The sequence below is a fragment of the Mesoplodon densirostris genome, chromosome 5, assembly GCF_025265405.1.
Source record: "Mesoplodon densirostris isolate mMesDen1 chromosome 5, mMesDen1 primary haplotype, whole genome shotgun sequence".
Lineage (NCBI taxonomy): Eukaryota > Metazoa > Chordata > Mammalia > Artiodactyla > Ziphiidae > Mesoplodon > Mesoplodon densirostris.
The window spans coordinates 137,064,542-137,084,921 of record NC_082665.1 but is presented as its reverse complement, the minus strand read 5'-3'; the positions used below and the strand labels follow the sequence as shown (position 1 = coordinate 137,084,921).

Genomic DNA, 20,380 nt, shown 5'->3' with positions numbered 1-20,380 from the left:
CAGTGCCAAGAACAGGGCTTTGCATTTCATAGGGACAAAATAAATATTTGTGGATTTATATTTTGTCATACATAGAAATCATAAAATATTTTCATTTATGAAAACTGTACAAATAAGCCTGAGTGGTATCTGCCAATATTTATAACCACAAGAAAAAGGAACCTACTACTGCGCTAGAAAAGTAGATTCAAACTTTTCTGATGACATCCACTCTCCCAGGAATATGGCCAAACTGACTACAGAAAATGATGCATCAACAGAAGAGAGTCCACTAGAAAAAAATTGCACTCATGTTTCCAATAAGTCATGAAAATATTTTCCAACACAAGAGAGCATTGTTTATGTGACCCAAGAGCTATAGGAAATACCTGTGCAAATATGTGTAGAATTTACCTTTCAAATGTTCTGGAGAAGATCAGGCTGTAAAGAAACAAGATGACACCATGGCTTCCTTCTCCTTTGAACTATTTGAAAAACAAAGGAAAAACACATTTGCATAAACACAGTGCATCTCTGTGTATCTGTGGGCATGAATTCAAGGATTTACACCTGAGAGATTTTTTTTTCTAGCTGCCGAAAGGACCGTGGAAGCTCTCTCTGCTTCTCTAGGTCACCTCCACCCTCAGATGCATCCTCTTTCCTTGCTTCAGGCGTGCCAATGGCACCATCATTCTCTTGGTTTTCAACCCATCTTTCCTCCACTTCTATCATGTGATTCTCTTCGAATCATGGCTAAGACATAGTGTATACTTCCTCTCCATTTTCCAGCATCTATCCTAGCTCAGTTCCTCAGATCTGCTCTGGCTGGCCCTTTTCCAGCCTCCCTCCATCAGTGCATCCTTCATCATCATCCTGTTAAACTCAGGGGGAGCAGAGAAGCTTTCTAGAAATAGCTTTGGAGTTAGACAAACCTGAGCTCCAAACCAGTTCTACTATACTAACTCCAGCTTCTTTAAGTTTCAATCTCATCTGCAAATGTAGATAAAAATACCCTTTTCCTAGGATTGTTGCAAAAGTTAAATGAAAGAATGCACAGGACCTACCTTAGTTCTTAGAACATGCTAGAACCCCAGCAAAATGACTGTCTGTCCCTCTCTAAGGCACCTCTCTCTGTCTCTTTTCTTGGCCAGGTTACTCTTCTGCTCCGAACTTTCCAAAGGTGCCCTGTGAGGTCCAGGATAAAATCCATCCTCATTCAGGGCCTCTCACTGGTTGGCCTTATCTTAGCTTTGTGTCAATACTCTACCTGCAGACAAGAAGCTCCTTGGCTGGCTTTCAAGGTGCCCAGGGTTAAAGCCTCTTCTTTAAAGGCATTATATCAGGAAGCCTTCTGCTAAAACGCATGCACTTTTCCTTTTGTGGATTAATTTGTCCCCTTCACTATCTGTGCCCTTGCAGGGGCTGGATCTTCAGGCAGGAGAAGAAACTTCAGTGCCCACAGAAGCCAGATGGGAACCCAAATGGCTGTACGCCAGGACGTGAGGGAAACGGGGAGAGGTGGGGCCCGAGGCAAGGGACAGCACTTGTGTGTCCGTTTCCTGTTGCTGCCTTAACAGACGACCACAGACGTGTTGGCTTAAAACCACAGGAATCCATCATCTCACAGTTCTGGAGGTTAGACGTCCAGCCCTGGTGTCACTGGACTCCATTCACACTGCTGGTTGGCCTGTGTTCCTTCTGGAGGCTATGATGTCTCCTAGCCTTTTCCAGCTTCTAGAAGCTGTCCTTCTTCCTTGGTTCATGACTCCACATCACATAGCCTCTTCTCTGCTTCCCTCATCACATCCCTTTTTCTGAATCTCCTGCCGTCCTCTTTCTCTTATAAAACCCTTATGATTCATTGGGCCCACCAGAAAAATTCAGAATAATCTCCCCATCTGAGATCTTGAACTTAATCACATCTGCAGAGTCCTTTTTACCAGTTAGGTAACAGCATTCAGTCTATCACGACTTGTCTAATGGGCGTCACTGCTCCCTTTATCAGCTGATTGAAGACATGCTAGAATACAGGCCTAGTGCTGTCAGATTTTCTGATTTTGGGTGGGAGTTGGGGGGACCTAAACATTTAGTTTTTGTGTATGGTTTTTTTGTTGTTGGTTTTTTTTTTTTTTTTTTTTTTTTGCTGCTCTGTGAAGATTGAGGAGTGGCTTAACCTTAGTTCCCCGACTGGGGATTGAACCTGTGCCCTCAGCAGCGAAAGTGAGGAGTCCTAACCACTGGACCACCAGGGAATGCCCAAACATTTAGGTTTTTACGTGGAATTTTCTGATTATTTTTGAAGTTCATCAAGTCGAGTTTTTAAAAATACCACACCGTATGAGCTAATGCTGCAGATCCTATGTGATAGATGTATTAGTTTCCTAGACCTACTCTACAGATGGCCAGAAGTTTGAATGGCTTGAAACAGTAGGAATTTATTCTTTCACAGTTCTGAAAGCTAGAAGTCTGAAATCAAGGTGTCAGAGGCGGGCCATGCTCTCTCTGAAGGCCTTAGGGGAGGATCCTTCCTTGTATCTTTCTAGCTTCTGGTGGCTGCTGGCAGTCCTTGGTGTCCTTGGTTTGGGAGGTGCATCACTCCAGTCTCTGCCTTCATTATCTCATGGTGTTCTCCCTGCATGTGTCGGTGTCTATGACCCAATTTCTCTCTCCTTATAAAGATACCAGTCACTGGATTAAGGCCCACCTTAATCCAACATGACCTGATCTTAACATGATTCCATCTGCAAAGGAACTCTTTCCAAATATGAACACATTCACAGGTACTGGGGGTTACGGCTTAAACATATCTCTTTTTTGGGGAGAGGGGAGATGCAATTCAACCCATAATAACAATAGGCCTACTGCCCACATGTAACCCTCAGACCTCTAGCTTGTGATCTCTGCCTGAAGACAGGGCACAGAACTGCTTCATTTTGATAGTGAATGGCGTTTGCTAAAGGTCTGGATGGGGGCTGATCACACATGCAGCCCCGGTTAAGGAGTGCCCTTCAGAGGAATATCTATGCATCAAGATGCCCCCTCACTCAGGAAATGGTGCCAACCCTTTCCCCGCCTGGCTGTGGCAATGGTCAGCTTGGGTCCTCTTGACACCACTCTTGTGCAAAGCCCACCTGCACCATGCGGTCTGATTCTGCTTCCTTTCATTACTTATTCCAGCTCAACTCTTAGTCTTTTTTTTAATTTTATTTTTTAAATTAATTTTTATTAATTAAAAATTAGTTTAAAAATTAAGTAGAGTTGATTTACAATGTTGTGTTAGTTTCTGCTTTACAGCAAAGTGAATCAGTTATACATATACATATATCCCCTCTTTTTAAGATTCTTTTCCCATATAGGTCATTACAGAGTGTTGAGTTCCCTGTGCTGTACAGTAGGTCCCCATTATCAACTCTTAGTCCTTGAGGGGGAAAACCTATGGATAGCTCTAGCTCTAATCATCTTATTCTCAACTCTGGCTATGCTTAAGAAGCCCTTGCAGATGTGAAAGACTTTCTTATCGAATCAGACTCTCCCAGGTCTGAGTTGAAGAGATGGAAGACAGAGAGGGAAGGGTTTGCCTCTGTTTGCTGGCAGAGTCGTTTCTTACATGGTTCCTGATGTACATGTAACCCCATTAAACATCTCCCTCTACCACAAAAAGTCCCTTCAGGCTTCTAGCTTAACATTTCATGTCAGGTATTTAAAATCTATCATATAGCTTTCATTAGTTTCGTATTGCTGCTGTAACAAATTACCATACATTTAGTAGCTTAAATAATACAGATTTATTATCTTACAGTTCTAGAGGTTAGAAGACTGAAATGGGTCTTACTGGCCTAAAATCAAGATGTTAGCAGCCCTGTGTTCTTTCTGGAGACTCTAGGGGAGAATCTGTGTCCTTGCCCTTTCCAGCTTCTAGCAGCCCTGCCCACATTCCTTGGTTCATGGCCCCCACCTTTGACCTTCCATGCCACAACAGTGGGTGGTACTCTTTTCACATCACATCAGTCTTCTCCTGTCTTATGCCTTCCTCATCCACATTTAAAGTCCCTTGAGATTATACTGGTCCCACCTGGATAATCCAGGATGATCTCCCTATTTTAGAGTCATCTGATTCATAAGCTTAATTCCTCTTTACCATGTAATGAAACATTCACAGGTTCTAAGGGGTAGGGTATGGACGTCTTTCAGGGGACCATTCTTCTGCCTACTACATAGACCCAAGAGAGGGTGGGAGAGGAAGGTCTGGGGTAACTAGTTTAAGCAAGATCACGTAGCTAGTGTGTGGCTGAGAACTCATGCCCAAGTTTCCTGTCCCTATGACCTTTGAAAGGGATGGGGTTGTGAGTTTCATGACTCAAATTTTCCCTTTCCACACAAGCCACGTTTATGTGGCTTCATGGTTACTCTGCTAATTGTCCTCTGCTACATTGTAAGGTTCTGATTCTCTAGAAAATCAACTTTCATTTCTTTATCCACAGAGGAAACTTAAGAAAGCACCTTCCCTTTTCCACCATGCCTATCCCCTACTTTGTGTCCTTCCCACACAGGAGGTGGGGAAGATTCATTGCAGGGGAGGGCATGGTGTGGAAGGTGCTGATAGAAGACGTGAAAGGGGGCCACTTTTTTCAGACTGGCAGTCATTTTTCTGAGCCAATGTGAATGGCCATTTTGGCACTTTAGACTACCATTTTTGTGTTTTATCCCTCAGATGAGGCAAGGCTGCTCTAACATTTTCTCTTGCCATAAAAGCAACCTTATTGTATAGGCCCTCTATAGTATTATTCTCTGGGTTTGATTAGTCAAGGAGAAAGAGGCATTTGTGAGTGGGCCTGTGTGTCATCTGGCCTCTTTCTATTATTATTTTTTTTTTGCTGTACGTGGGCCTCTCACTGTTGTGGCCTTTCCCATTGCGGAGCACAGGCTCCAGACGTGCAGGCCCAGCGGCCATGGCTCATGGGCCCAGACACTCCGCGGCACGTGGGATCTTCCCAGACCCGGGCACGAACCCGTGTCCCCTGCATTGGCAGGTGGACTCTCAACCACTGCGCCACCAGGGAAGCCTGGCCTCTTTCTAGATTGTGGGAAGGGAGAGACAGGTTTCTCTTTCCCTCATTCTGCCCTCTCTTAGTCCTCAAAATGACCTGCTTTTCTTAACAAGCATCATTAGAAATACACTTTATAAAAGGAAGAAGATTCCTGTAAGATCAGTTCAACATAAAGGAATTATCTCAACACTTAAACACTTACACACTGTACATGATCATAGATGAATTTCTCAGTGGCTTCTTTCTCTGAAAGTTCAAACAGCTGGAGCTATAAATCAGAAATAGAAGATAAAAATGAAAAGGAAGATGAAAGTTATATCTAGAAGATGTCAACTCACTGTTAGTACCTCATGGGAGTTCTTTGTTTCATTGCAAAATCACATTGCTAGAAACTGACATATTACCTTACACAAGGCCATGTAAAACATACATGGTAAGATTGGGTGGCCACCGGCCTCACTTTTACATTACTCATTTTTAAACCAGTATGATATCTTGAGCAGGAAAACTGTAAACAGATTTTTTCCCTAATAGAATTTAGCCAAGTTTAGAAGACTGGCTATGGAAATGGAGTTTATGATAATTTCAGGCATGGGATATTCTTAAAAAATTTTTTTGTTGTTGAAGTATAAGTTACAGGTATACAATATAGTGATTCACAATTTTTAAAGGTAATACTTCATTTATAGTTATTATAAAATATTGGCTATATTCCCTGTGTTGTACAACATACCTTGTAGCTTATTTTATATATAATAGTGTGCACCTCTTAATCCCCTCCCCCTATGTTGCCCCTCCCCTTTCCCTCTCCCCACTTATAACTACTACTTTGTTCTCTATGTCTGTGAATCTGCTTCTTTTCTGTTGGGTATGGAATATTCTTGATCATGGTGAATCCTGGAAGGAGAAATTCATAGCAGGCATCTCTGTTTTGGCTGCTTGGATTACTTATGCCCTTGATCCTTGCCGCTTTGGCAGGTACCTTTGGCCACATCAGATGCTTACATCGTGGAGGTCCACCCAGGAGCATCAGTTCCACCTCCAGTTCCATGGTGAGTCTAACACTCACCCAGGCTTTACCATCCTTTATCTGGCAGGACGGACAGGGGTGCACTCACCCGTTCAGTGAAACTGTCCCCAGAGTAGTCAGGAGTCGGGGTGACGTAAGCGTCCTCGGTGACAAGGCAGATGGTGGCTTTCCGAGCTGCTCCTGCGGCCCACAGGACATCCGCGAGCGCCGCGGCCAGCGCTCACTTCTGCCTCTGCTCGCTTATTGCGCACAAACTTCAGCCCAGGGGGAGGGTAGGAACGCATTGCAATGAGTGCCCCCTAGCTGAGGGCCTGGGCCTCTCCACTTTCACGGACCCTTCTGAGTACAGGATGGGTCCGTTTGGTTCCTTCGTCAGCCTACACTGTGAGAACATTGTGGAGGGCCTCATCCTCTCTGCCCGCACTGAGCGGGCATCCTCACCCCAGAGCATTAATCCTCTGGGTTCTCCACTGACCCCTCCCTGTGCATTACTGCCCCTGCTGAATCTCAACACTGTCTTCTCTCCTGAACTCCAGCCGGGCTCCATCCAATCTCTCTAACCCGATACCACAGGCCCTTCCCAACTGCAAGCCCAACAATCCTTCCAGTTTTATCTCCCAGGTTTCCATTTTGCAAACCCTCTTTCCCAGATGGACTAGTTCCCTGGGCATAGTTTCTGCATTCTACCTCCATGCTTTCTTCGCATGTACTTGTCTGCCTTTAATATGCAAGTTCTGTCTGTTCTTCCTGCCTGATCACATCCTACGAATCACTTGAGGCCCACTTCCCCCTTACTAACTTGTAGTTTACACTCATCTGGCACTCACTGGGCCCAGAGTTGTTCTAAGCACCTAACACATATTACCTCATTTAATCCTTATGAGAACCTGTGAGGTGGATGCAATCAATATTATTAGTCCCATTTTAGAGATGAGGAAAGTAAGACAGGGAGGTGGAGTACTCTGCCCCCGGTCATTCCCCTTTAAAGCAGTAGAGCAGTGGTTTGAATGCAGGCAGTGTGCCTCCTGACTTAACCATTAGATTGTTCTTAACCATTAGATTCCATCCAATAATCCCAGTGGATGAGACTTCCCCGGAAACGGGAGCCAATCTTTACATCACAGACCTTTCCTATGCTCATGTTCTAAATGTTTAACATTGACAACTGTCGTCCTGATGAAGAAACACATGATAGAGGTTAATGAATGAACTCAGCCATGATTTATAGCAGCGGTCCCTGGCACCGGGGACCAGTTTCGTGGAAGACAATTTTTCCACGAACGGGTGGTGGGGGTGGCTTGGGGATGATTCAAGCACATTACATTCATTGTGCACTTTATTTCTATTATTATTACATTGTAATATATAATGAAGTAATTATACAGCTCACCACAATGCTGACTGGAGGCGGAGCTCAGGCGGTAACGCGAGCGATGGGGAGCGGCTGTAAATACAGATGAAGCTTCGCTCGCTCTCCTGCCACTCACCTCCTGCTGTGTGGCCCGGTTCCTAACAGGCCACGGGCTGCTACCAGTCTGTGGCCCGGTGGTTGGGGACCCCTGATTTATAGAATCCATCTAGCTCTGTGGTGATACGGAAATGAGTAGCAGGACCCTCACACTCCAAAACCCTTGTCCAAGGTAGAATGAGAGTCAAACAAAGTGCTGTGAGACTACAGAGGCAGGAGGGAGAGCTTGTGATCGGGAAGGTTCAGGAAGGCTTCATGGAGCAGGTCGATAATAGCAATCACTCATTCCCATTTATGTAATACCTTCCACATGCCAGGTACTGTGCTAAATGCTTGCTATTCATGTAGCAAATGCTGTATGTGTTCCATCTAGATCCCTTGGGATCCCTTTTACTCAGTTGGTGGACATGTCCCCCCACCCCCATTGCTTTGGCTCATACTTTTGCTAGTGGCTTGTACTTTTCAACTTTCTCCGAAGAATTGGAGCCACCTTCCCTGGAAGTGACTGGGAGTTGTGCCACCTTCCCATAGGAGGGTCCATAGCGGATGCCTGATGAGGGTGGGAGGTGAAAAGGCCCTTCCCCCTTATCTGAAGATGGAGCAGTTGCCCCCCAGAGCTCCCATGGATCAGGCAGAGGCTAGACATCACTGGCAGCCACATGCCTTCTCTGCTTCTCCTCCTTCCCTAGCCTGCTTCCCTGCTCTCTTAGGCGTTTCTCCTGAGGGCATTCATTCCCTTAATAAATCACGTGCATGAAGAATTCCCATCTCTGGCTCTGCTTCTAAGGAAGCTGGCAATTCACGTTCTTAGAATAGATTAGACATTCAGTTCCTGTTTTGGGTGATGGTAAGTTACCCCGCCTGAGGGTAGGTAGATGCCTTTTAATTATTTCCATTTCCTCTAATATCAACCATAGAGTCTTACACATGATAGGGGTTCATTAGCATCTAAGAACAAAATAATGTGAACTGATTTTTTAAATAGGCAACTACCAAACGCTGTACTTTGTCAGCATGATTAAATAGGAGGATGAATCCTTCATTTATGAGGTTTGTCATCACCGCTTTTGTTCTCTCTCTGGAACTCTTAGGTTGGGACTTCCTATCAAGTGTTGTCAAGTGAGCCTATCTGGAGACCTGGTGCTTCATCTCCTCCGTCAGGGAGCTCTGCAGTGGAGCATAAAAACTGTCAGTGTTATCCCTGCAACTGAACATTGAAAGGGACTCTGGAAGAGCTCTACCTAGTCATGAAAGTCAGTCCCTCTGGGAGGGCCAGAGCCATTTCTGTCTTACGAGGCAAGTCCTCTTATGAGGCAAGTCCCCTTCCTGAGGCAACCTGGGGGATTTTCCCTGGTGGTTACTTAGCCTACAGAGGTTCTCGGGAAATGGGGAATTCTTTGCAAATACTTCTCATCGGCCTCTTACCTGAGAAAGTTGCAGTCTTTTCCCTTCCCTGTAAACAATAAATATTTAAGGATGGATCCTTGTACAGCCATCTGAATGCTTCAGGCACCTCCCTGAAAAGCGGAGGGTCAATAGTGAGTTTACAATGGTGGTGGAACCCTCAGGGCCCATCTTGGAAATGGATGTCGTTATTTATTCTTCTCGGCAGCCTTTTCCCTTCTGGGGCACAGCATCCCCTAGGCTTAGTGAAGGGCCACTGTTCTCTACATGTGCCATCCCTCCCCGTGGGCTATGGCCGTGCCATGACTGGGCTAGAATCTGCAATGACTAGCTTCTCTGTGGAGCCCCATAGACTGGCACCCCGGGATGCTTGTCCCCCTCCGCCCCACCTTCACTGGGCTCATGCCTCACGTCCAACTGTTAGATTTGCAGGAGGTAAGGAAACAGTCGGCTAGCTCTTGAAATTCTGCCTGGCTAGGGATCAATGATTTGAATTATTGAGGTTTTAAACAAGCCAGAAAGACATTCCTAGATCTCTTCCTGCCTCTAAATTCTTAGGAATGCTTAGTACCTGGAGAAAAGAGCCAGGAAAATGAAAATCTGGAAGAGAGTGGGGAGGAGTTTGAGACTTTGTGACATCCTAGATAGCTTGTCATAATTTTCAATAGTCTGTTATCATTTAAGGTTAAATTTTAAATCGTCGATATGTTTTTACATATGATGATAATGAAAACATGCCTCGTATGGAGAAGGATGGAAGGAAACACAGACAGGGAGCATGGGATTAGGACTTTAAAAAATTATCACCTGCTATTACCTTTCCCACTTCCAAAGCGAAAGCCAGGTCAGAAAAAGGGTCATGAAACCGGAAATAGGCCTTTGTCCAGTCAGAGCTGAAGACCTGGACTGTATTTCCAAAGAGGCTCTGGTGCAGTTTCTGAAAAGAGGGGAAATAAATGGTTCAAATGAAGAGAATTCTTCCTAGACACAAGCCCTCAGCAAACAGACTTAAGCAAGGTGGTGAAACCATGGAGGAGGGCCTGTCCCCTTCCTAGAGTCAGGTTCACACATTACTCTATTCCCTGATTGTAATTGTCCAGCTCTGTGCAAAAGGTTTGCATAGGGTTCACTTAGGACATTTTATCCTGGAGGCTGAGAGTGTCAACTCTGCACCTTTTTATCCCCATCCGAGTTCTGTCTTTCTGTCTGTCTCACCTTCCATTGCCAGCCATCTTCCCTGCACCCCCTGAAGGTCCATGACGGGCGACTACGCTCTCATGCCTCTCATTCCTCTAACCATGACTCTGTAACTCCTATCTCTCCCACGTTTGGGTCTTTCTCTCTTGCTCCAGAAAAAAAGGAATAGGTGGGACTCTGATTCCAGTCTGAGTACAATAGTGGTGTAAATTGGTATTAAACAAGCAGCCTCTGTTTTTTTGCCCTAGAATCTTTAAGTTTTCTTCTGGATACTCTGCAGCATGTTAAGATTGGAGAGGGTCTTTTAGAAAATCCCAGAAAATTGGGTACAAGCCTTTGTAAACCAAACCCATGACAAAAAGGGAATCCCTTTATAATCAGAGGCATATTAATCATTCGGCTTGTGCTAGGTCCTGTGTGGGATATGGATATGGAGAGAGAACTTCCGACTGAAGTACTCAGGAAGGCTTCGTGGAAGAGGTGGCATTTAAACTAGGCTGGCAGATGGCGTCTAGCATTTATTGAGTATTTTCTACGCACCAGGCACTGGGCTAAGTGCTTTGCATTCGTTATGTTAATTTAATTACTTGAGAAAGGTACTGTTATCATCCTCCTTTTACAGGAAAGTATTTGCCTAAGGTCACCCAGCAAGTCAGGCAGAGCTGGTATTCGTACCCATTCTAACACCACTGATCTGCCTCCCCAGCTTTAATCCTGTATGTACCATCCTTTTAACTGCTGTCATTTTTGTATGCCAATAATTATTATTATTTTTATTTTATTTATTTATTTTTGTATGCGGGCCTCTCACTGTTGTGGCCTCTCCCATTGCGGAGCACAGGCTCTGGACGCACAGGCTCAGCGGCCATGGCTCACGGGCCCAGCCGCTCCGCGGCATGTGGGATCCTCCCGGACCAGGGCACGAACCCGTGTCCCCTGCATCGGCAGGCGGACTCTCAACCACTGCGCCACCAGGGAAGCCCCCAATAATTATTGAAATAATATTTCTCATTAGCTTGGGCCATTTTTTTATAACTTAGAAAACATTTATTTAAAGCATTTCTTCCTTCCTTCCTTCCTTTCTCTCTCTTTCTTTCTTTCTTTGTAGAGAGGTTGGCAGTTTCTCTTTTGTTTCAAATCAGTTCACCATCATTAAGAGCTTACAAAGGGTCAGATATGTGCATTATCTCATTTAATCCCCATTTTACAAGGAAACATTCATTTAAATAAATAAAACGTTTATTTAAAAGGACACTTTATACCACATCCTTAAATGAGAATCAAAATCACTTGCCATAATAAAAAAATAATAGAGATATAATGATGTTATTAGATTATGCTAGAAACCGTTGCCTGTGAAAGCTCTGACTGAGCCCTGCACTCTTTGTAATTAAAAAGGGAGATAAGAGGTGTTAAAGAGGTGTGAATGTGTGCTGCCCTTTACCCGGTCTTCTCCCTGGCCTGCCAGAGTGGAGAAGGGGCTGACTTTCCCACGAGGTAACTCAGTGCTATTCAGTGTCACTTACTGCCATATCCCCAAAGCACCCCATGCTCTAGCACAGGCACATGTCCCACACTCTGTGACAGACCACACAGTGGTCTGTCACCTGTAAAGGCAGGGAGGCTGGGTAGAGAGAGAGAGAGAGATCTGCAAACGCACACACATGGTACCAGGGTATCCAGGGACAGTGAGTAGCTCACTGGGTCTAGAACACTGTGTGTTCTGGGGCCACAGGGCAGGAAGTCAGTGGAAGCTCAGAATGGAAAGTACCTTGGGTCTGATCCTGAAGGTCTTTGAATATCACACTCAGGCATTTGGAGCCAGTTGAAGAGTGTGGACAAAAGGAACATGGAGCCCAACTGGTCCAGAGCCAGGGTACCTCTTCCCAGCTGTGCATAGTGTGGGCACTAATGGTTTCCAAGAAGGACAGATGCAGGAGAAGCATGCATCTGGAACGGTCTTCCACATCTCAAACCAGGGACTGGTTCCATGGCTGGAGTTTGTTTCCTGGCCACCTCTGCACCCACCCTCAAAAGAAAAGATGGCCTCTACAGAGAAATAGAGACGGGTGCATTTCAGAATAAGCAAGAGACTAGAATTGCACCTGAAGGAAAATGATCTGTCCGGAGTCCATCAAGGAGAGGGAGAAGAAGGCTGATCTTGGGAGACACAGACTCGGTGTGCACCATAACCAAAGAGGGCCTCCAACCCAGGACATCCCCAGCAGAGCCCTGAATATGGACAGAAAGTGTCTCCCTGACATCAAGACTGCACAGAAGGAAACTGCTCACTCCCGACTCCAGGGTTGAGAAGCCCCAGCTCTGCTTCTTGCCAACCACATGAACGGGAACAGATGGTCCAACCCCTCTAAGACTTTCTTTGCTTATCCTGAAATGGGGATAACCCCTGCTCTGTCCCCATCACTGAAACTGAAAGCTATCACTGCAAGAGGAGAAGTATGGAAAGGACTGTGGGAACCATAAGTGCTGTTATTACCTTTGTGAAAACACAGCCTGTCTACACTGGAACCTCTCATGTTGCATGAAAGAAAGTCCCAGCCCAGATGGAAAAAGACCAGACACTGGCAGGGGTAAGGGAGGAGAAGCCATGGATAATGTGACAGACTAAGACAATTGTGGTTAAGAAAGCTGAGAATTCAAGTTCAATTGAAACAATTCAGTGAGTCAAATCGAACTCCTGTTCTGTTGCCAGCTGCCCCCTCCAACTTAGGGAGCGCCACTGTCCAGATTCACCTCGGGAAGGCCTAGAACAGGGGGGCTGCAGGCTTCTCAGGGAGCCCCCAGGGTCCAGGGTGGCAACAGAGATGACTCACCTTACTTATGTAACACTGACTTTCTTTTCTTTTTTAAAAAATTTTTATTGGAGTATAGTTGATTTAGAATGTTGTGGTAGTTTCTGCTATACAGCAAAAGTGAATCAGTTATACATATACATATACCCACTCTTTTTAAGATTCTTTTCCCATATAGGCCATTACAGAGTACTGAGTAGAGTTCCCTGTGCTATACAGTAGGTCCTTATTAGTCATCTATTTTATATATAGTAGTGTGTATATGTCAATCCCAATCTCCAAATTTATCCCTCCTCCCAACACTGACTTTCATATCGATATAATTTATAACAAGATTAACCTGACACATAGTCAGTGATACATGTATGTTGTCGTGCTGCCTGGTAACTAGACACAAATGGTAAATGGTCCTAATAAATGACTATAACGATGGTTATTATTTAACACAATCAAGCACGGTTTTTCTCTCTTCACTTTGTTAGTTTTCCAGGAATACATCTCTTCCCTGATTGCTGTGATGATGATAATGATGGTGATCATTCTCTCTCTCTCTCTCTCTCTCTCACACACACACACACACACACACACGCGCGTGCACACGCACACGCACACGCACACACAGGTCCTGGATCATTCTTCCCAACAGATTTCATTTCCTTACCCTGACTGCCTTGTCCATTGTCCCTGGTCTTAGAGGGACCTCTTGTGACCACCTGTCCCCATCCAGTCCTCTGCCACATGCTCCCTGCCCACAATTTGAAGTAGAATAATTCTCTTTGAAGCTCCTTCCCTAAATCTTTTCCTGCTTTAGAAATTACTGGACCATCATGGAATCAGAGAGTTTAGAATTACTGCGTCTTAAGAAGACATTTCTCAACTTGCCCATCAAATAGAGTGGTAGTCTCTTTACCTGGTTGTGTTCACCATCAGTTTCTCAGCATCTGGTGCAGTACCTGGTCCATAGTAGGCTCGCAAGAAGTAGTTGTTGAATTTTTAAAAATCTGATTCGGCTCTCTTGTTTTACAGTTCAAGAACTTGGGCCCAGAGCAGCGAAGTGGTATGCCCAAGGTCACATAGGTAGTAAATGGTAGTGCCAGGAATCAAATGCAAGCCTTTCAACTGGTACCAGTCAGGGTCCCAGCAGGAAACAGATGGCACTCAAGTCAGGATAGTTAACTTGAGGAAACTTTAATTCGGGGACCATTTACAAAGATGTGGGCTGCATGTGGGGCAACAACAGTGGCTAACGCAGGGTCCCAGGGTTAGCAAGAGTGAGAAGTTTTTATGTCCCCGACACCTGGAGGGGTGGAAGGGAGAAAAGAGTCCTGGGAGAGGACGCCTTCCGAGGAGAGGGATTCAGCCAGCTTGGCACACCTGACTTCATTCCCTTCCGTCCCTCCAGGCTCCCTCCAGGGCTCCCATTGGTCAAACTCAACAGGAAGTCAGAGGAAGGAGCCCTATTGATGGAGTGAGTACAGCTCAGTCTCCAGCGCAGAAAGCAGGGCAGACAGGGATAGAGTATGCTTCTGAAGGGCACACAATTGACACCCACTACCCTGTACAGAGATGCCTCTCTTGGGGATCACCCAGAGGCAATGAATGAATGAATGAATGAAACGTCTACTGAGGACCATCTATCAGCCAGACCTATGTTGGGGTTACCAGGCTCTGCTTCCTGCTCCCCTAAAGCCAGCCCATTTCCTGTCACCCTCGATTAGAGCTTCATTCTTCTGGTTCTCCCCCAGAATATTTTGATCTCCCAGTATTACAGTTTTAATATGATCCTGCTGGGTGATATTGCAAATACACTAGGGGTTTGTTTATTGGCTGCTGATAAAAGAGGCTAGAGGAGTGTGTTCCAGGCTGGGTCCTGCAGAAGGGCCTGACTGTGGGGAGGATGAGAAACTCCTGCTGGGGGGAAGCACAGCGGGGGAGGGGGTGTCACTGTGGAAGAGCCCAGAGGAGGACTTTCACCTTCTCCGCTGATCCCCGTTCATTACACCACACACACTATAAGACGTGAGGCTGGGGGAAGGAAGAACCCTGTGGTATTGGAGATAGGGCAACAAAAGGCGAGAAACAGGAAAGCTGGGGAAAGCAAAGGGGCATTGGCTGCTTTGCCCACTCCCTACTTTCTCAGCAGATTCCCAGCAAAATGTGTGTGCCAATGTCAGGAAATCCTATGAATCGCAATTCCAAATAGAGGGGGGAAGTGAGAACAGCAGAATGACAACGAAAAACACTCTCATGTGAGTGCTAGGATCCAATCGCTCTAAGAATTGGCCAGGCGGCTGCACGGCCAAAATGTCCATTAGAATTGGTCAAGCTTCCAAACTGCCTCCCTGGACACGAGTATTCAGAATCCCAAGGCTCATCATCTTGAAATCCCAGGGTGTGTTTCATGAATGCTACTGTTATTTAAAGGACATGAATGCTACTGTTATTTAAAGGACACATTATCATCTGGTCCTCATAATGGGAATAAGTCCAGATTTGTTTGTTTTTTTTTTTTTTTTTGAAGAAAAATCAATTCTCTTTACTTCTGGGACTTCCTGAACACTCCATCAGGTCTGATTCTTTCGTCTCCCAGTCTTTTCCAAAGGGAGAGAATTACCTTGGAAAAGTCACCGAGGAGGTCTCCAATTGCATCACGTCTGTGTTTGCAATTGGGAGAATTCAGACCCAGACTCTCCTGCCTCCACAATATAGAGAGGAACTAGAAAACTTTGGAAACACCTGTGAATGCCTTTTTTTTCCTGTTTTTAAACTGCATGATGGTGTTTTTAGAAATAGATTGTCCATTCACATGGTTCAAAATCCAGAGAGTACAAAAAGCTATGCTGAGAAGACTCCCCCCGACCCAGGGCTCTTGCCCCTCTCCCTCCCCCTACTGTTACATTTTAGGAAGTCTTCTGGAATTTCTGTGTGCATATACAGGCAAATACGGTATCAGTGTAGAATCACAGTTTTCTCTATTTTCCATACAAAAGGTAGCCTATTTCCTGATATGTGTAAATTTTAAAATGACATTCTCCATAGAAATTCATTAGTAGCCAATAATACTTTCTGATTAAAGTGTTCATTAGAAACCTTTTACAGTAAAATATGGATACACTCAGCCCTCTGTATCTGCAGATATGGGGGGGCCAATGGTATTAGGCCATTTTATATAAGGGACTTGAGCATCGGAAGATTTTGGTTTCCTCTGGGGGCTCCTGAAATGAATCTCCCGAGGATATTGAGGGACGCTGTAGTTGCTCTAACTACTGTTTCTACAGCACAGTGTAGGCAGAATAACCACTGAGGCTGGAGATGCTAATAGGATTACACATGACCTGTCTTCATTACTCAAAAAGAGATTGATGAACTAGACACCTAAGACACAAGTTAAGGCACCATCCAGGGACTGTGAGGCCAATGAGCAAAGTGCAGCATCTCAAGAGAGCCCTGCGGCCTGTCTTCCTGTGACATCTGGCACTGGAGCACAAGAGGGAAGGTGGATTGAGGCAGAAAGATCTGTGAAGATAAGAAAGAGCACGTGGGCCTCCCAGCACGTTGGTGCCGCAGCTACGGCGGTGGAGAGAGTTGCTCTGTGAAGCCTGTGAGGATGTGCGTGATGAAAAAGAACACGGGGGCTTTAGTCCCTGTGTGTATGATGATGTTGCACCTGGGCAGCCTCAGGGACAGCTACACTGAGGGTTAGAAATACTGCAGTCAGGGCCAGCCTGGCCTCTGGGCTCGAAAAGCAGGTGGAGACTGTGAGGTTTCCCCAGAGGGGGTCTGGCCCCCACTCCTGCCTCTCATCAGGGACCCTGCCTGCAGGGCACAGACTGCAGAGCTTTATGTCCATGGCAGGTCTGACCGTAGGCCTTGTTGGTCTTTGCCCAGATGACCAGGCTGGTCCCGGGTGGGTTCTGCAAGCGTGCCCAGGTGTAGGGCAGCGTGTCCTCAGAAAGGAAGTGCTTCCTCCGACATTTGTCCTTAGGGCCCAAAGGAGAGGTCTCTGCCTAAGGATCTAGACTGTGGTCTGGAGGTTGAGGAAATGGGCTGAATGTGGGAAAACTGTCCCTAAAAGCCCTGATTTTCACTATGATTGAAAGGGTCATATTACAGGACAATCCTATTGGTGGAATCTCACCCTCGCTGGTGCTTTTTCCCTGCCTCGACCCCTGGCTTCACTTCCCCAGGTCCCGATCATGCCTCTTTGACCATGACAGCTGGTCCTTTGGCCATTCGCCAAGGCATTGCCCCCAGCCCATGCAATGAGGTGCGTCTGGGTCTCTCTGCCTCAGCCCCTCTCCCCAACCCTGGTCAAGTTTTGAATGGAACAAATAGTCCCTGGGAACAGTAGCTTCCAGGTTCACTCGGATTCTTAAACATCGGGTTCTTTTCAAATCTGCTTATTAGTTGGCAGCCCTGGGGAACGCTTCTTTCTTGAGATCATCTCTTTGCCCCAAGACTGGGCTTGGAAATGTGTCCCCATCTCCCTCCCTCCTGTCCACAGAGGACAGTGATCCTGTCTCCCACATCTACCTCGTCTTCCACCTTTGCAGTCCTCACTGGCTGCTCTGTCCTACCTTATATGTAAATTATTTGAATTTAACTCCCTCGTGGCTTCACACTTGACTGTCACACTGAGGGAGTAAATAAAGAGAGACTGAGAGTTTGGGAGGAAAAGCCTGTAACGTCACTGGTGTCCTTGGAAAATACCATAAATAAGTCATTTTAATTATATTCGTCTTTTACCAGTAACCACCGTCTGTAGTCTTATCTTCCATAATACTCTCACATGACAGCAGATAAGATTCCCCAGGCTTGTTGTTTGGGGAAGATTACGTTTCATTTCATGTTTAATTGACAAGCTATACTTACCGTGGCCACTGCTAGGGAGATAGGAAAGCCGCCCGATTTTGAAGAGATGATAGAGGGTTTGGGAATAGAACAAAGGCTACTTGATGGCCAATGTCCGTGTCCTTTTGGCTGAGGTATTCCTGTTCCATCTTCAGTTTCACCGGCAGATATATGGTTGCCTTCACGATTCTGTGTAAAATGCCACCACCAAAAAACAAAGCAAACAGAGCTGGTGATGACCTTTTTTCCCCTCTTTTCTCTCTTTCTCTCTGAAATATCAGTGCTCAGAAAATGTTGTCTCCCTTTTAAAGCTGTCTGAAAATTTTCATAAATAGCAATAAAAGAGGCAGAAAAATCCCAGTGTCTGTGTCAAAAGGGTTTCTCCTAAGTTTTATGTGACTCGGAGAGGTTAAGTGTAACTATGGAAACATAATTAACGCTATCAAGACCTTGACTTGAAATTATGTTTATAGAAGAATGTAAATGTCACTGTCTCTTGTTTTGAGAAGGCAACATTTTATAAACAATGAGTGAATCTTTCCAATCTTTAAGGTATTTCTCATTATGTTGTTAACTGGCCAGTAAACAAAGTCAGGTTACCTCCTTTTAATTCTCTCAGATTCCTGTTGCCTAGCAAGTGAATATAATAATTTTCTTCCTTAAAAAAATCCACTCCCTACCTTTAAGAAAAATATCTATTTTTACTTTTCTTAACTGATTCTTACGGCATTTAAATATAAGTTAGCATCGATTCTTCTTCCAATTTACTTCTATCCTAGTTTCATGAAACAAATTTGCCCAGTTGGTAGCTGAAACATGAAGGAAACTGCCTTCCTAGTTTTTCTGGATTCCTAGAGGCTAAGATGCTTTCTTATCTCAGAAACACAGCATCCAAGTCACAGACTACTGGTGGGATAAGATGCATTCGTAAATCGCATGGAAAATCTTTACATTTTTGGCAGGGGTTCCCCCCACCTTGAGTAAAGCATAACTTGACATTTATTTTTTTTCCTTGCAAAGATTGTTTTATCTTTTGACTATTCTATTCCCCCAAATGATAGCTAGCTCCATTTAATACTTTCAGGACTAAAACAGAAGTATTATCTCCCCAATTCTAATAGACTGGGTAAGAGAGTTTCAGCACAAATAATAAGGCTTTTGATCACAGGTTACTTGGAGCAAGGTGCTTTAGTGTTAATAGTTAAAATATTAATAATTCAGTTGTTTGATTGTATCATATATTAGTGCCAAGAAAATCACTTTAATATTTTATGCTGTGTTTGTTCAGTGATTGAATTAATATCTGAAACACAAAGTCCATTACCTTCTAACCTTTTCAGGTGATGTGAGAGAAAAACATCTTTCATCTTATACTGTATAACAGATTTTAAAATACATTTTAACACCTGAATTCAGTCATCTTTTCCTTATTTGAAGATGGTAAGGAAAACAATTTTTCAGAAGCTGAATCAAGACAATAACTATTTTCAGAACTACTTTTCTTCAGGATCACCGAAGCACTTGGGTGTCAGAATCTAGTGTTATTTCACAAGTGTAGGAACTCTAGATGCTCATATTTTTTTTTTCTAAAATAATAACCACATGGTGCTTTTAATGAGGAAGAGGAGCTCAGCTCGGTGCTCTGTGGTGACCTAGATGGGTGGGATGGGGTGGAGGGCGGGAGGGAGGTCCAAGAGGGAGGGGACATATGTATACATATAGCTGATTCACTTCCTTGTACAGCAGAAACTAACACAACATTGTAAAGCAACTATACCCCAATTAAAAAGAAAAAGTAGGAAGAGATTTTAATGAAAAAAGAAAGCGCAAGAAAAGATCTTCAACAAGGTTTCTAGTTTTGTGTTTTCACACATTAAATGCTGGGTGCCTGAGTGACATTATGTGCACAGAATAAATGCAGATTATGCTGTTAATGTGATTGTTTTGAAGAAGCAGCTAGAGGAAAACACACTGGCTTTGAGAAAAAAAACTACCTGAGAAGTTGTATTATTGGTTCCCAACCTATAAATGAAAGAGAAAACATCAAGAAAATTACTCACTATATTCAACCCTTATACCCTCAAACCTCTTCAACTTCAACCTTGCTAAGGATGGCTCTTTCTGTAAACAGTTATACCTGAAGCATTTAAAATGTAAATCTGTAACGGACACTTCTCATGTGGCAAGCGTAAAAGCTGATTGCTTAAACACCTAAAATCCCTCTGGTTCTAGAGAAATGAGAAAATGAGAACATCTTACCAGTGATAACTAAAGATTTCCCTCCACTTGTCCAGAAATGAAATCTTCCTAGTTATCTCCTCTAAATCCAGCTCTTGGGGGCTCTGTTCCGGGTCTGAGGGCTCCATAGCCGTTTAGATAATATAAGGAATTAGAAGAAGGAAGTTGTTCAGGTGGGAGGGAGAGGGCTGGCAGTGAAGTGAGATGGCTGGCATAGATGCCCAAGTGAAGTGTGTGCAACCCCTACTTTTTGACCAGCAAAGAGATCACGCCACCCAGTAACAGCTTTGGGCATTTTGTAAGCCCCTGCTATCAGATAATGATTAAACTTTCATTAGAGGTAGAATACTTT

The 20,380-nt window shown here is 44.6% G+C and overlaps 1 protein-coding gene across 1 annotated transcript in view; it reads right to left on the bottom strand.

Moving 5' to 3' along the window:
* Window positions 1–20,156, bottom strand: part of MINDY4B (MINDY family member 4B) — a 41,608-nt gene extending 21,452 nt beyond the window's left edge. Inside the window, 8 exon segments of the mRNA XM_060098887.1 lie at window positions 394–464; window positions 5,230–5,295; window positions 6,146–6,311; window positions 8,951–9,042; window positions 9,747–9,866; window positions 17,812–17,979; window positions 19,785–19,812; window positions 20,050–20,156. Of these exon segments, the coding sequence (XP_059954870.1) occupies window positions 394–464; window positions 5,230–5,295; window positions 6,146–6,311; window positions 8,951–9,042; window positions 9,747–9,866; window positions 17,812–17,979; window positions 19,785–19,812; window positions 20,050–20,156 (818 nt within the window).
* Window positions 20,157–20,380: the final 224 nt, after the last annotated feature.